Genomic DNA, 15,229 nt, shown 5'->3' on the forward strand with positions numbered 1-15,229 from the left:
AGTCACTTAAAACTGGTTTTAGGCTTTTAACTGTAGGCTGTTTTTTTTTTTGTTTTTTTTTTTATGGGTAACTTAAAGATACCACACAAGTTGTTTGTCTCAGCACAGACTTTGACCCTCCTAGTCTTTCCCTAGTGAGTACAGGGAAAGAGGTACTTAGTATGAAAACCCAGGACATGGGACAGGAAATAACTACTCCAGTTTATTCAGCTTTTTGAAAATGATCCCATTGAATGTTTTGAAGAGGGGTTGGACTTTTGCTGTCAGATGCATATTTCCACTCTGTTCCAAGTCTAGTGTGCTGTGGTGGTTGAATTGGGAAGCAACATTTATTGATGGCACCCTTCTCCTATTGTACTGTCTCCTGAAAGTAAGGCTGCATTGCATAGGAGCAAAGGTCATTATGTCAGATCAACGTATTTCCATCTTCTCTCCCTCCAGGCAAGGACAGCGACAGTGAAGACTTCCTGAATTCAGGATCTATCTCCACAGTTTTATTGGACACACCAAGTCTGACTGACCCAGAAAAAAGTCCATCCCCAACCCCAGTAACAGCGTCGCCAATCCACGATGAATTTAACACAAATATTCATGAAGAGGTGTATTTTTTCTTCCTCTATTAGTGCCATTTCTCCTTGAAAGCTTGCTTGTGCTCGACTGGTGTTACAAACACCAAGACTCAAGATTTTTTTTGGGCCACACAGTTTTAGTAATATATCCTTTTTGATAATGTCCTTTTGATAATATCCAGTATCCTTTTGGATAATGTGAACTTCTTGTGAAACCTGCTGGGGAGTTTGATTTGAGTTCAGTTTAATGTATTTTTCTTAATCAGATGGAATCAAGAGATAATGAGTAACTGTATTTCTCATGAGAATGCATCTAAACTACTTTCTGTATTAGACATAGCTATTTTAGGAGCTACATTTCATTTGTCAAGAACTTGAAGTAAACATGCTGGAACTTGTTTAATACATCCTGTCATATTTAAAAGGTTGCAATCATTGTTACATGTTTACATTCACTAAAATGATTAGGATGTTGTCCAGTCTCTGATTTTTACAGTCACATTTTCCAGCAGTAAAACTATAGATCTCTTAAAGCTCTGAGTCAAGGTAGGGACTTTGAACACACCGTGAAGAAATATTAACTAAATTAAATATTCAGCTGCTGCTTGGTATCCTCTGAGTGGTGCGAGGACAGGAGTAAATCTAAAAAGCAAACTGCTCTTTTTGGAGACTGTGGTGGAGAGAAGTTTAGCAGGCAGGCTCTGGAGTCTTTGAAGATTTTTGCCTGTGCTGTAGCTTATCAGTGCAGCAATTCACGCTTTATCTTCCAGTGCCATCTTTGGAGTAGTAAACCTCCACTCTATTATAAAGGAAAGAAAGCAAATATATATTCTTTTTATCTCGGAGCCTTCTTTCCATAGTTTATCTATTACGGTTTTCATTTTTGACTGCTTCTTTTGAGCTCATTTCAGTGTAATGGATAATTTTCATTTTTTTTAGAATTCCTTACAGATTCACAAAAGTATTCTGCAGATTTCAATCCCATCTTTTTCATCAACGTCCAAGAGCTCAGAAACTGCTACAGAGAAAGTGAAAACACAGCCTACAAGTGATTTGAGGTATTATTGTTTCCCCACATATTCTTCAATTGTAAATTTAATATTTGGCATTTAATGAAAGTAATAATCTCCTGATTACCATACTGTAAAGTTATTAAGTCCATTAAACCAGGGTAGCATTCACTTGACTAGCAATAGTGAGCTCAACTTATGTTCATAAAGTACATTGGTTAAATCTTTTTCAGTAAGTAAGCATTAGTGTGTTGGTTCTTGCTTGTAGCAGCACTCATACTCTATGCCAGCTGCTTCACAAGTAATGAACAGAAGGAGAGAAAAACTGATCTAATGTAATGAAGAACACAGAATTTTTATTTTTATCTGTTTTGCATCATGTAGGTCTGGCTGAGATAGCGTTGTCTGTGCTACCAAATGTGTTCCTGATAATTTGCATCCAGATATTTTTCACAGTTGCTAAGGATTGGTGTAAGGCACCGCCCAAAGTGCAGCAAAAAGACTGTCCAGCACTAATCTTAGGCTGTTACCAGAGATACAGAAAGAAACTAAGAGGCGTTTGAAAAGATTAGAGATGGAGATAAAGAACCACACTGAGTCTGAAACAATGAACTGCAAAGATATTTCTTTGATTGTTCTTATAGGAACCCTGCATGAGGTACTCCAATGCCAGGCTAAATGTGTCAGTGCAGAATCCCAAGGAAGCTGGGGCAGTGGATGTGTAGCTCTACCCTGGGGCTGTGGCTGAGCTGTAGCTCCTGTTGCCCCATACCACAGCCTGCTGGATGAGAACCTCATGCAGCTCTAGCCATTGCTGGCAGGGGTTTATATCCTGACTCTTAAAAAGAAAACAAGCAAAGCAGCAACAGCGAATGTCCTAGCACTGTGGCTAAACTACAAGGAGCGGGTCATCTTTGCCTCTTGGTGCTTTAGACTCTCTGTATACTGTATCCTCTGCATTTATTTAATCTCGATGTGCAGCACTGTCACGCTAAGAGTGTTTGTTTTCTTTCCTGGTCCACTTTATCTCACCTTTGTCTTTTGGAAGACTTATGACTGCAGAGGAGAAAATGTGGTGTGTTTTAATGCAGTAACAGCTGAAAGGGAAAAAAGGTGTAAAACATGATGGGTTTCTGTATTAGCAAGACATTTGGAGATCCCATCCAAATATTTTATTTTTTTCATGTATTTCATTTTTACAGTGAAGTAAGATCAACACGTTCCTCTCCAGAAACTCAGCCATGTGATAGTCCAGTGTAAGTATCACAACAAAAAATATTTGGGTAACATTTATATGCAACTGTTGACTCAAATCTCCCGACCAATGTTTTTACAAACACATGTAAATACATTAATTAATTCTAACCAAGATGATATATAGTGGTTGTGGTTTTTTGCTCATGACTGTTATTTTCCAGTGCTTTATTCATGCAGAAGTACTAGCAGTTTATTTTATGTTATTGAGCATCTCTAATTGAGTCATAAACTGTTGTTGTACCTGCACCCCTAGTTGGTTTTTGTTCTTTTGGTAATGTGGAAAGGATAGTCAGATGACTACAATAAAAACATAATTTTAACTTCTGCCACAAAACCCTATTCCCCAGTGTAATCAGTGGGACTATTTCTGAACATGCATATGTGTCAAAGCAATTTGTTAGCAAGGAGCACGAGACAACAGGGCTTATCTGGTACACAGCATAGGATTCAGTGGCTGATTTTATTTTGAGTGACTTAGTGCTGTGAGAATATGCCCAAGGTCAAATTGTATTCTCTTTATGCTGATATAAAGATAGATAACTTTGTGACATTCAGTGAAGTTACTCTTAACTTAGACCTGGCTTTGGGGAGTCTTTAATGATAACTCTTTTCAAACTTGAGCACTCTTGAGTCCCATCAGAACAGATATCTAGTCTGAAATGAGAAATAGAACTGTAGATAAAATACTAAACCATGATTGATTTAGCACGCTTGTCTTCTTTAAGGATTAAATTAGTCAGAAGCCTGCTGCTAATAATACTGTTTTTCATAGCTTCTGTTTATAGCACTTCCTTTTGCCTGTGTAACTTCTGCTTATACTTCTGAATATACTACTTTAAATAAAAAGCCAAAAATATCCAAGGTAGGCATTAAGTCACTGCAGTGTTAACATCAGTAATTATGAAATGGAGATTTGTAGAATGTGTCTCCTAAAACTGTGTGGGCTCTGATTAGTGTATTGATTGCATTCATTCAAAATGTCTATGTTTTTGAATATATTTCATCACATACTGTTATTTTTAAAGCTGTCTCCTGAGAGTGTATCTATCTTTAAAAATTTAATGGAGTTTTTCAGTTCATTCTTTGTGTTGTTTCAGAACTTCCTCACTGCAAAAGTCCAGCAGTCTGAGTAGTTTGAAGAAAGAGACATCTGAAACGGTTGGTGTGGGCTCTTATTTCTCTCTCTCCCTTTGAAATGGGAATGACATCTCCAATGGGGCTCTGAACCTATGAATGCACTATTGCCTTCCTCAGGGCCAGAACAAGTGTAGCAATTAAATGAATATGACGGGAAAGGCATTATAGCAGAGGTACAATGACAGAAGGCACAGTAGAAGAATACTATAAAGGAAAAAGATTGCTCACCCATATCAAAAGATTCCAGGTTTAGAGGAGAAAGCTCCACTAAGGAGGGATCTCCAACAAGAGATCATTCCCTGATGACAGTCAGCCCTTAAATGAGGTCTAAGAGAGGTGCAGCCAGGCTCCACCCCTTCCAGTCACACAGCTGAATTACCTTCACCTGTGCTCCCAGGGCTGACCAGGTCCTTTCCCAGGTGCCCAGTCAGTGGTTCAGGCCATGACTCAACAGTTCCCATACAGCAGGACTCCTCACATCATGTGTTACCAGTGATCATAGACATGTCACATCTTGCAGATTTAATGAAAAAAACATAGGCTTTTTTTTTTTGGCAGGAGATATTTACCTGAGATTCTCATGGTTTGCTTGTTTTCCTGTGACAACCTGAACTGTTAAGCTGTTTTTGACAGCCTAAATTCTCTGATATTCAAGCAGCTGAGCTGTGCTTTACAACTTAGAAAAGATGCTCACGTTTTCAATCCTGTCAACAAGACTTGATGATAAGAGCTAGAATTCTTGAGTTGTTGGGTAGAGAGGTTGGTTTGTTTGAACAGCCAAGGAATGGAGTCTGTGGATATTTGGCCACCACCCTGTCTGATTCCTGCTTTGGGTCTCCTCAGCTGACTGTGACCATTAATGCCTGACAGGCTGCAGGTAGCTAATTATATACACAGCTAATCCTTTCCAAAGTAAACTAAAGCAACTGTATTTTCATGTCAGCTCATTGATCTCAAAAAAGTAAGAATTAATCTGAATTAATACAGCTTTGAAGAGATTTCTTTTGGGAAAAAAGAATGCAGAGAAGGGTATTTCAGTAAGAATTCAACTTAGGGTAATGATGATGAACTGAATACTTACTATAAACTGTGACTTCTTAATGTGTTTCTTAATCTTTCCCAAACAGGACAGAGATTCTGCTTCACAAAAGCCAGCAGAGGTAATGTTTGTGCGTGTGTGTGTGTGTGCACTTGTGAGTATACATGGAGAAGCATGGGCAGCATGAATGTTGGAAGGCTCAGTCATCTGAATTTGGTTCCAAAGGGGGGATAGCATCCATGCAGACAAGATAGTCAGGAGTATACAATGATTGCTGCAATCACTTCTGCATCAGGCTTAGGATGTCTCACACGTTCTTTTCTTTTCCCACAAGGATTATATTGCAGTCTTGTTGAGCATAAGGTTGCTATCTCATCTAACATTTCCTTCGCATGTTCTTCCACTTGATGATTAGCAAAGCTAGCCATTAACTATTATACTGACTCTGTAATTACCCTTGATTAGTATCTCTGAAAACCCTTGGGTTTCCAAATTGCTTTCTGTAACAACTGTTTCTTAAAGAGACTGTCATTACAGAACAGTTACCCATGGTACTGTAAGACATGGTTTGCATACAGCAGTCATTGCATGAAGACCTGCGCAGAGAATACCTACATGAGACACCACTGTTAGGGTGAATGCTCTATCCATTCAGCAAAACCCAAAGGATCTTGTTTGGATTATGAATGGATTTTTCTCTTTTTAAAGAGACAGTGAAACGACCAAAAAGGTTAAAACTATTACTTTAAATTGGTTATGTGACGTTTTAGATTTCAGTTCCTGTCATTTTTACTCTTTGCTTGATGCCTGCTTTTCTCTCAGCTTGGTCAGTTGGCAAAGTCAATTAGTTAAATCATTATGAAATTGCAAAGCAATGACAGATGAAAGTGGCTGTCCAGCACTTGCCAGAGAACCAATTCAGCATGAGGGTCTTGTCTCCTCCTTTGATTCCGCTGTTACCACAGCTGTCAAAGCCCTACAGGGCTGTATTTTTGTCTTTTTAATACATGTAAGTTGTACTTACAGAAAATGAGCAACATCTTTGAGATGATGTGTTATTTTTAGAATTTATTGATAGTAATCCTGAGTCCTGAACTTGTTCAACTGAAGATCTTGTCTGTTCTTCATGGTTTTTGCAATGCTTTCTCACAGTAACAAGTGAGATCAAGTGACTTTCCAGTTTATCTGTCAGTGGTCGCTTTGCATCTTCCTCAAAGGTCCTTTTCAGTTCCCTGGTACTGATTGTTTGTTTTCCTAACTCAAGCAGGTTAAACCTCGCACAGAAGGTAATAATTTTGCCACTCTCCCTCCAAAATCTCCTTCTCATGGCATCACAGGAGATGAGGATAGTTTTGGCACCCGTAAAGCCAGATCTTCCTTTGGACGAGGCTTTTTCAAGATAAAAAATAATAAGAGGACTGCAAGTGCCCCTAATCTAGGTAGGTATTGTACACCTAAATGCAGATAATGTATGTGTTGAACAGTGTTTCTAATAACAGAGAAATTGAGGTTTATTTTTCTGAGTGATGTAACCATCCTAAAAAGCTGAAAAGCCATCCTTCATCTTGTTTATGACATGGTGGTGGTGTTCTCAGTAGAATGGTTGGAAGAAGTCAAGAAACAGCAACAGAAAAACAAAGAAAACCTCAATGATGTAACAAAGTAGTTGGTCTGTTTCCACCTCTGCTGTGTTATCTCCTCTGAGACCATGTAATGCATTACTGCAGTTTTGAATTGCTGGCTGTCTGGCCAGCAATTCAAACATGGGATTTGTGATATTTTTTCCCTTGGCTCCATCTCCAGTTTATCTTTCATAAGATTTTCTGATGTACAGAAATGAGGCAGCAGCACTCAGTCTTCCTCTTTATTTTATTTATTTATGTAGCCTTGCAAAAGAGTTTGTGACAACAGGAACAATATTGGTAAGGTTATTTAAGCTCCTTTTGAGTTCTGGACTCATATAGGAGGCTTTTCTGTTTTGGTCTTGTCATTTGCACAGTGAAGAAATGAACAAAATGTGTTTGCTTTTACCAGCAGTTGAAACCAAAGTTGCATTAGCTGATTTGCTGCAGTATTCTTTCCACTGTTCCAGTTCAAGCATCGTGTGAGTCTGTGAATCAGAACTATTGGCATTTATCTACAATTTTTGGCTTTGTTGCACAACAGAGTTTGTTTGGAGTTCAGTTCTGTCTTTCAGAAGCATAAAGGCGGATAACGTCTTCTACATTTAGAGAAGAGTTTATTGCTTTTACTTATCAATGACAGTTCTAGTTCTTTTTTCAAAAGAAGCAACATACTCATACGTATATATTATGCATTGCCCCTATTTTCCCTTGTCATATGGCATGGGAACTTGCTAGCATGCTTGGAATAGATGTGCAATCTATTCTGAGGGTTAGACTCTTTGCTTTGGTTTATTTTGTCTGTTTGTGTGTAATCACCTGTTTCATCCTGTGATCAATTTGTCTAACAAGATGGAGGTCTTGTGGCTGTCCTAAAGGATTGGAAGATGAGCCGTCTAGAGCAGGCTCCTGTGAATTTGAATTATTGTTATCCAGATTTCAGTGCATCCACCTATAAAGCTGGTGCCCAGATTCTTGCCACCTCACAGGAGCCCGTGTGAGTCGCACAGTGGGTGGCCTCCCTGCACTGCAAGGACTGAGGTGCTGCTTTACCCTCTCCAACAAGGAGCTCTACTGCGTTTATTTTCTAAGAGAGAGATGAGCAGTGAACTGTTTATCCTAATCTCTGTGTGATTCATTGTTGTGTGTGACGCATGTGTCTCACTGACTTCCCTTCTTTTGTCTTGTATTTTTGTTGATGTAAGTTTTGAATTATGTTTTACCTTGTCCTTCTGCGTGTTCTCTCCCTTTGTGCTGCGTGTGGTTATGTGCGTTGTTTGGATATCTGAAGATCGCAGTCGAAGTGCAAGCGCCCCTACTTTAGGTACAGTAATCCTGCATGTCTGCCTGTACCAGCAGCTGTGCTGTGGCTGTTGCTAATGGCTGGTTATAGCCATGCACTTTTCAAACAAAAGCTAGACACCAGAGCTCTGCATCAAACTCTTGTGCATCACTAAAAGAGTTTTCATGTAACATCTGTCCTCTGCTAAAAGTCAGCTGTGCCATTTCTTGATAACTGCTACTAATGAGAGATTGCGGGTTAATTTGCAGAGACTTTTACTGTAACTTTGATCTCATAATTACTTACAGACCAAGACAGCAACAGGGAAACAACAGTGTATGAACACCAGGAGGGCATCTGTGCTGTTATCCATAGATAACATATGGATAACATGTCATAGAGCCCCCTGGGAAAGCTTGAAGGGTTGTGAAACAGGGAATTGAGTGTACTTATTTCTCAGGAATTCATTTAGGGGTACTCTGAGTGGAAGGGTAAGTCCTCTTCTAAAAAATAGCTACATTTATTCTGTAATAAATGAATGAGAAATAACTGGGACAGATTTAGATGGAGCCATTCACATGGTAAAAACTGGTCGCGTGATGTGAGTGTTCCCTGGGTGGTTCTGGCAAGGGCAGAGAGAAGCAACAGGGCCAGGTGTTAGCAAGGGGAGCTGTGTCAGCAGACGTGGTGGCACAGCAGTTGCATGTGGCCCTTGCTGACAAAGAGATACAAGTCCTCTTGGCCCTTCCTTGGTTTACCTTGGTTGGCTCCTCTTAGGGGTTATGCACCAGGGAGCAAGGTGCTTGGAGCAAACATTGCAATACCCGCGAATCTCTGTTACTAATGAATCCAGCCTTGTCCTAGTGTTCTCTCTTTAGATTGCTGTTTAAATGTGTATTTTTTGTTTTTTTTTTTCTAAGCTAGAACTTTTTCTTACACAAGTAAAGCAGAATCCACAAGTGCAAAAGCTTTGTTTGATATGCTGCTCTCTCTCATCAGCAAGATTGCCTTATTATTCTATAGCAGTCAAACCAGAGTGCCCCAAAATCATCTTGCATGTGACCTTGCTCCCTCACAATTTTAACTTTCATTGGAAGAAAATGGGACAAGTTCACACATAGTCCATCTGAAACACCTAAAACTTTGCCCTACAGGAAAATATTCTTGAGACCCAGCAATATATGCTCTAGCTTGATTCATATGATTTGTTTGGTTTTCTCCCGCAAGTTTGAGGGTCCATTTGAAAAACATAATGGTCATCTTATTACATGGCTACGTGAAAAGGTGGTAGAAGTGGCTGCAGGCCTGACTGCCAGCCTGCTGCAGGCTGCCTTGCAACGGCTGCTTCATCTCAACAGGCTTGTGTTGACATTGTTCCTCAGCAAGCATCATCAGCTCCACATGGTGACTTTCTTCAGCTACCTGGCACTTTGCTGGCACACCTCTGCTTATATAGTCTTATAGATATTGCAATTTGTTTACTTTTCTTTTTAAATGGTCTTATGTAGTCTTATGCTTTTTTATTTCAGCTTTTACTAAACAGTCTTGTCACAATTTCACTTTTGTAGGCAGGAATCTTTAGATTTGTTGTGAACAGAAAACAAGGGCTACAGATCAAACTTTTCATGTGGGAGGTAGTGTGTAGGCTCTGTGCATCCCTTCAAAGGAAAAATGCAGTTCAGATAGAGTATAGACTTCATGATATTTCTCTGCAGAGAAACAAAATGCTCCACAGGTTGAAGGAGAAAGCTTTGTTTCCACCAGCAAGGTGAAAGGGCCCTCCTGCTCCTCATGTGGGAGGAATTGTTTGTTGCTGGAATTTCCTCATCAGGGAGCACAGGAGATAATGGAGGTAATTAGGAAGGTTGCCCATTGGGAAATAATTTATTTTTCTGTGCTCTGGGGAATCCTGGTTCAACTCTTGCCATGGCAGTGATTTATTCTTGGAAAACTGTCTCTGAAAAAGAGTGAACCTGGGATTTGATTCATTGATCAGTTCACCAAGTATTTGTTGTCTGGTTTGGATGCAAGGCACTCAGCTAGTGCAGGGCTTTGCCTTGGAGTGTTTACAGTCAGGCCCATGAACAAGAAGCACATTTTGTTTCTCTTGGGTTTTTCACATCCTCTTTGCCCCATTTTCTTAACATGGAGACTATCAGTAGTTTTAGCAAGAGTCATTCTGGAGTTCAGGAGTGCATCTGTACAGTCCTGCAGAAGTAAGTCTTAACAAAGCTTTGTTTTCTAATAGCTGAAACAGAAAAAGGATCTGCAGATCACCTAGATCTAGCTGGTTTGCCCCCTCGACCAAAAGAAACAGATAGCTTGCAGATGGCTCCACCTTCTCCAGATTCCAGGAAAAAGGCCAGAGGAATCAAGAAGTTATTTGGAAGGTAAGTTAAAGATGAGAAATGACCATTCTGCAGAACTGAGGCTTGCAGGGTATCCAGCCGGGTGCTGGAGTTGCTCAAGCTGATGACTTTGGGAGGAAGAAGGTGGTGGGCTTTGCTGGGGCACTGCTGCGCCTTCCATCTTCTTGTATGTAGTTTTTCTCAAACAATCTTTCCTTTTTTTCCGTTTCAACTTGTGGCTCTGTAGTCTGTTCAAGGCTGTGGACACAATTGGTGTGACCATCACAAGAGCAGGAACTGGCATTTGAGTCAGTATTGGGTGGAGGAAGGGCTACTACAAATACCACAGGAAATCTTGTCTGTCTTGGTCACAGTGGTAGAAGCATACCTTTTCCTTAGGCACATGTAAATATGTTCCTTTCTTTAATACAGACTTAAAAGAAGTCAATCTACCACCTTCAACCCAGATGACATGTCAGAAACGGAGTTCAAAAGAGGAGGGACAAGAGCAACTGCAGGGCCACGGCTGGGCTGGTCTAGAGACCTGGGGCAGTCTCGCAAGTAAGACAATCAGTGGCTAAGTGCTGGTGCATGCCTTCCTGGCAGCTCCAGTCAGGTGTGGGGTTAAAAGGAGTGCAGTGCTAAAATGAAACATCTCTTCTCCTGGTGAATGGAAACAGGTGGATCCACCCTTGAGAGATGATTTTGGCAGAATTGGGGCTGGTTGGTGGTGTGGGAGTCCAGGGTCCTGTTGCTGAGTGAAGCTTGAGTGCATCTGCAAGGCTGTGCAAAGTGGAACGTGAGCCCTCATGTGGCAGTGACAGATACCCTCCAGTGTGTTTTTCCTGCTGCATTTCTGGGAGTACAGGCAAAAATGAAACATTACAGTTTTTCTTTAGAGTTTTACTATTCTAGGCAGTAAGGGCGATTATGTCAGCAGTATTAGTAGACAGTGTTTACTGTGGTGATGACAAGAGATCAGCACTGTGCATCATGGTGCTGACAGTTCAGAGGTAGACACTCTTCCTCATAAGGCTCACCTGATTGTGATGCATGTTCTTCCCTGGAGACTATCCCAGCTCCCACAGAATACCTATGAATGAATGGCTCAGATTTTGGTTGTTTTATTGGGAATGAAAGCAGGAAATTTGAGGCACGGGATTTATAAGTCTCTTTTTTAAAAAAATCTTCTGTAGTGAGCTGGACATGCCATTTGCAAAGTGGACAAAGGAACAAGTTTGCAACTGGCTCCAGGACCAGGGGCTAGGCTCTTACATAAGTAACGGCAGACACTGGATACTCTCTGGGCAAACCCTTCTGCAAGCCTCTCAGCAGGATCTGGAAAAGGTGAGAAGTACCAGAAACACTACTTTCAGTTCAACTTAAAAGAATGCTTTTAGCTAAACAATTCTTTTAACCTTGCCTGCCTAAGTAGGTGTGGAAAGTAATCCAATCAAGTATTTTTCTAAATACTGACACATTTTAAATTATTGTGTGTTGTGTTTTTGCTTTTTTTATATGCAATCTCTGGTATGAGAGTACTATGTCTGATATTTTCATATATTTTTAAAGAACCTGCATTCCTTAATCTGCTGCAGTGAGCAGGTATTTCCTAGAGCTGAGTGTGTGCTGAGGTGGTGTTGGTACTCAACAAACAGAAATACAGCACTTGCTGGTGACTTGGCAGATGTATGCAGTGAGACTCTCTGAAACCATTCTTATTTCTTATGTAACAGACTAATAAATAAAATACAGTATTGTATCAAGCTTTGCTCCTTTCCTTTCTTTCACAGGAGCTTGGGATAAAGCACCCATTGCATCGGAAGAAGCTTCAGCTTGCTCTGCAGGCACTTGGGTCTGAAGAGGAGAACAATCATGGAAAGCTGGATTACCATTGGGTTACCAGTAAGTCTGTATTACATGCTGAAGCACAAGCTTTTTGTAGGGGTTCCTAATCACGTCAAGTTTAGGGTTCAGAGAGTGAGAATAACACCTAACTGGTGTTGTGGACATGGTTGCTATCAAGAAGAGCTTTGCCATGTTAATATTGGTTCTGTCTCTTTGTTAGGGTGGCTGGATGACATTGGCCTCCCTCAGTATAAGACCCAGTTTGATGAAGGAAAAGTGGACGGCCGAATGCTCCATTACATGAGCGTAGTGAGTAAATGGCTTTTCTTGTCTTGACATCTTTGTCATGTTCTTAGTTTTTACTGACATTTAATGCACACTAACATTCATCCAGACAACTCACTGAAAATCATGAGTCTGGAGAGATCTCCTGCATAGTTGTTAGATTCACTTAACACTTAAACCTCTTCCTCTTAGCCCTTCTGCAGGAGCATCCATCAGCCAAATCCTGGCTGACCTCACAAGCACCCCATTTATAGAGCACTGGAGGGCACTTGGAGCTGCTAGGGCACCTCTGACATTGCAGACAGTCACTCTCACATCCCTCTGGGGCTTGCAGAACCAAACAGACATCTTACAAGGTCTGTTGTCTGTGAGGAGCCAGGTCATGGCAATCTGGCTTGTAGCATCCTAAAGCAAAAAGTTAGCAAAGGAGCCATGTGGTCACCATATGCACGTTTGACTTTTGCCCCAGATAGACAGGATCTGAAAAGAAGCTAAAGCTGGAGGTTACTCTTGCAGCACTGCAGAGCTTACACATACATGTACATGATGCACCAGAAGCACAGAGCTCACTCCAACAGCTAAACACGTCTCATGAGATGCTACTGTTTTCAGAGTGCAGTTCATAAATTGGGAAAGGAAATTCTCTGCGTAATTGCAGGGAGAAAGTCAGGAGAATTGAGAGAGTCATAGACAGTGTTAGTGTTGAAAAGATATTTCAAGATCCTTGATTTGTGCACACTACCTCAGAGTGTTTAGAGGGCTGCTTGAAACTGTAGTGAGTATCCTGTGCCAAACTAATGCTAATAGCGATAACCTAAAGTAAACAGAAGCCCTGACAGTAGAACTCACCTGCATGTATTTCCTGCATTCTTTCCATTTTTAAAAACACTATCTTAATGTGGGAGAGCAAATAGCAAGCAAAAGCCCAGACTTGGGCCCCTCACTGCAAGAAAGACATTGAGGCCCTGGAGTGGGTTCAAAGAAGGGCAACAAAACTGGTGAGGGGACTGGAGCACAGGCCTTGTGAGGAGCAGCTGAAGGAGCTGGGATTGTTCAGTCTGGAGAAGAGGAGGCTCAGGGGAGACCTTACTGCTCTCTACAGCTCCCTGAAGGAAGGTTGTAGTGAGCTGGGGGTCGGCTTTTTCTCTCATGTAGCTGGTGATAGGACTAGAGGGAATGGCTTCAAGCTGCACCAGGGGAGATTTAGGCTGGATATTAGGAAATACTACTTTTCTGAAAGAGTGGTCAGGCACTGGTATGGGCTGCCCAGGGAGGTGGTGGAGTTGCTGACTCTGGAGGTGTTCAAGGAATGTTTGGATTTTGTGTTGAGGGACATGGTTTAGTGAGTACTATTGGTGATAGGTGGATGCTTGGACGGGATGATCTTGTAGGTCTTTTCCAACCTTGGTGTTTCTGTGGTTCTGTATGTGGAAAGTGCTTAAGAGCTGTGCATGACGTTGTCTGATGTGCTCAGGCAGCATCTGTAAGCATACAAAAGTACGCAAATGCTGTGGTTGCATTTCATGCAGCTTTTTACTGTTCAGATTGCTGTCAATTAATAGAAGTAGGTGGAATGTTTTTCTTCTCAACGATCCAATGTTGTCTAGTTAGCCATTCATGTGGATGCCTAGCGTAAGAAAACCAAAGCAGTTTTCTTTGAAGAGAATTGCACTTTTAAGAACCAGCTTGTTTGAAAACAAGATTCATTATTAACATATGCATTATGTATTTAAAAATGTACAGCACAGTGTGTCAGCTCCTCACTTTACTGCCTGTCAGGTAAAGCCAGCCGGTTCTTCTCTGGAGATGTAAACGAAAACTGAACATTGCCAGTGTTATTTCCTTCTTTGGAACAAAGAAGAAATCAGTCACACCATGGGCTCTGTAAAAATTACTATTTTATGTCATATTTGCATGTTTTGTATGTTCTTTACATTAGATTGACTATCTGACATGATTTTGCTGTTTAATGCATTTAGACAGATGCTTAGTACTTGCTGCTTATATACTGTTTTCATGTTTGTTGGCTCTAGTTTATTGAATTTTCACATTAATATAAAAGTAGAAGGCAGCTTGTTTCTTCTGTTTAATCTTGGAGATGTGATGCCAGTAGGTTCTGCTGAGCTTAATCTCATGTTGGGAAGCTTTGTTGCTGTATTGAGTGGGTGAGCACTGAGTATTGATAAAATGCAGCATAGGCAGCAATGTGAAGGATCTTCACGTTATGCTTTTTTACTCTACACATTAGTCTTTTTTTCTACAAAAAGAGAAAGAAAGCTGATGGGTGGACAGGGGAGGGATAGGCAGTGGGAGCTTTGCCTTTGAACTGGATAACTCTCCCTGTTAGTTCCCTTTAAAATTAAATCCCTAGGAATTTTTTTTGACAGTGTTTAACCATCAAGTTAGAACAGCAGATTCTGTGTAAACAATCAACTAAATACAACTGTAAGTAAAATGTGAAAGAAAACTTCTAAAAACCACATGGAAATTCACCCTTACTCAAACTAAAATAATAAAATAACATGAAATAGAAACTCTAATCTTAAACTCACTATAAGGTTAGCCAAAAGCAATGAACTGTTTGGACAAGCAAATAATTTAATCTTCACTTATTCTGGCAAAATCATAAAACAGTCTGCTGTTTGTAACACACAAGTGGTGTTAACACATAGCAATCTAGGTTAACCCTAGCATAAAGATGTATAAATTCACTTGTCAGCCAACTTGCACCAACAAAGTACCAGACTTGGAGACACTTAGTGACATAATAAGGATTAAATTATAAGTGAGGAGCCTTAACTTAGCAGGAATGCAGATCTCACAGCATGTGAC

The 15,229-nt window shown here is 40.6% G+C and overlaps 1 protein-coding gene across 8 annotated transcripts in view; it reads left to right on the top strand.

Annotated features, from left to right (window-relative positions):
- The window catches only part of PPFIBP1 (PPFIB scaffold protein 1), a 104,260-nt gene that overhangs the window by 81,584 nt on the left and 7,447 nt on the right, over positions 1 to 15,229 (top strand). For 3 of the 8 annotated variants that reach the window (XM_031597185.2, XM_031597188.2, XM_031597192.2), the window contains 12 exons: positions 442 to 599; positions 1,509 to 1,627; positions 2,782 to 2,835; positions 3,934 to 3,994; positions 5,101 to 5,133; positions 6,277 to 6,451; positions 7,926 to 7,958; positions 10,165 to 10,306; positions 10,697 to 10,825; positions 11,461 to 11,611; positions 12,058 to 12,169; positions 12,333 to 12,421. In XM_031597185.2, the coding sequence (XP_031453045.1) occupies positions 442 to 599; positions 1,509 to 1,627; positions 2,782 to 2,835; positions 3,934 to 3,994; positions 5,101 to 5,133; positions 6,277 to 6,451; positions 7,926 to 7,958; positions 10,165 to 10,306; positions 10,697 to 10,825; positions 11,461 to 11,611; positions 12,058 to 12,169; positions 12,333 to 12,421 (1,256 nt within the window). The remainder of the gene's footprint in view (positions 1 to 441; positions 600 to 1,508; positions 1,628 to 2,781; positions 2,836 to 3,933; positions 3,995 to 5,100; positions 5,134 to 6,276; positions 6,452 to 7,925; positions 7,959 to 10,164; positions 10,307 to 10,696; positions 10,826 to 11,460; positions 11,612 to 12,057; positions 12,170 to 12,332; positions 12,422 to 15,229) is intronic. The other 5 variants (XM_090146817.1, XM_031597187.2, XM_090146843.1 and 2 more) reach the window with 5 other exon arrangements.

The sequence above is a fragment of the Phasianus colchicus genome, chromosome 1, assembly GCF_987193195.1.
Source record: "Phasianus colchicus chromosome 1, bPhaCol1.hap1.1, whole genome shotgun sequence".
NCBI lineage: Eukaryota > Metazoa > Chordata > Aves > Galliformes > Phasianidae > Phasianus > Phasianus colchicus.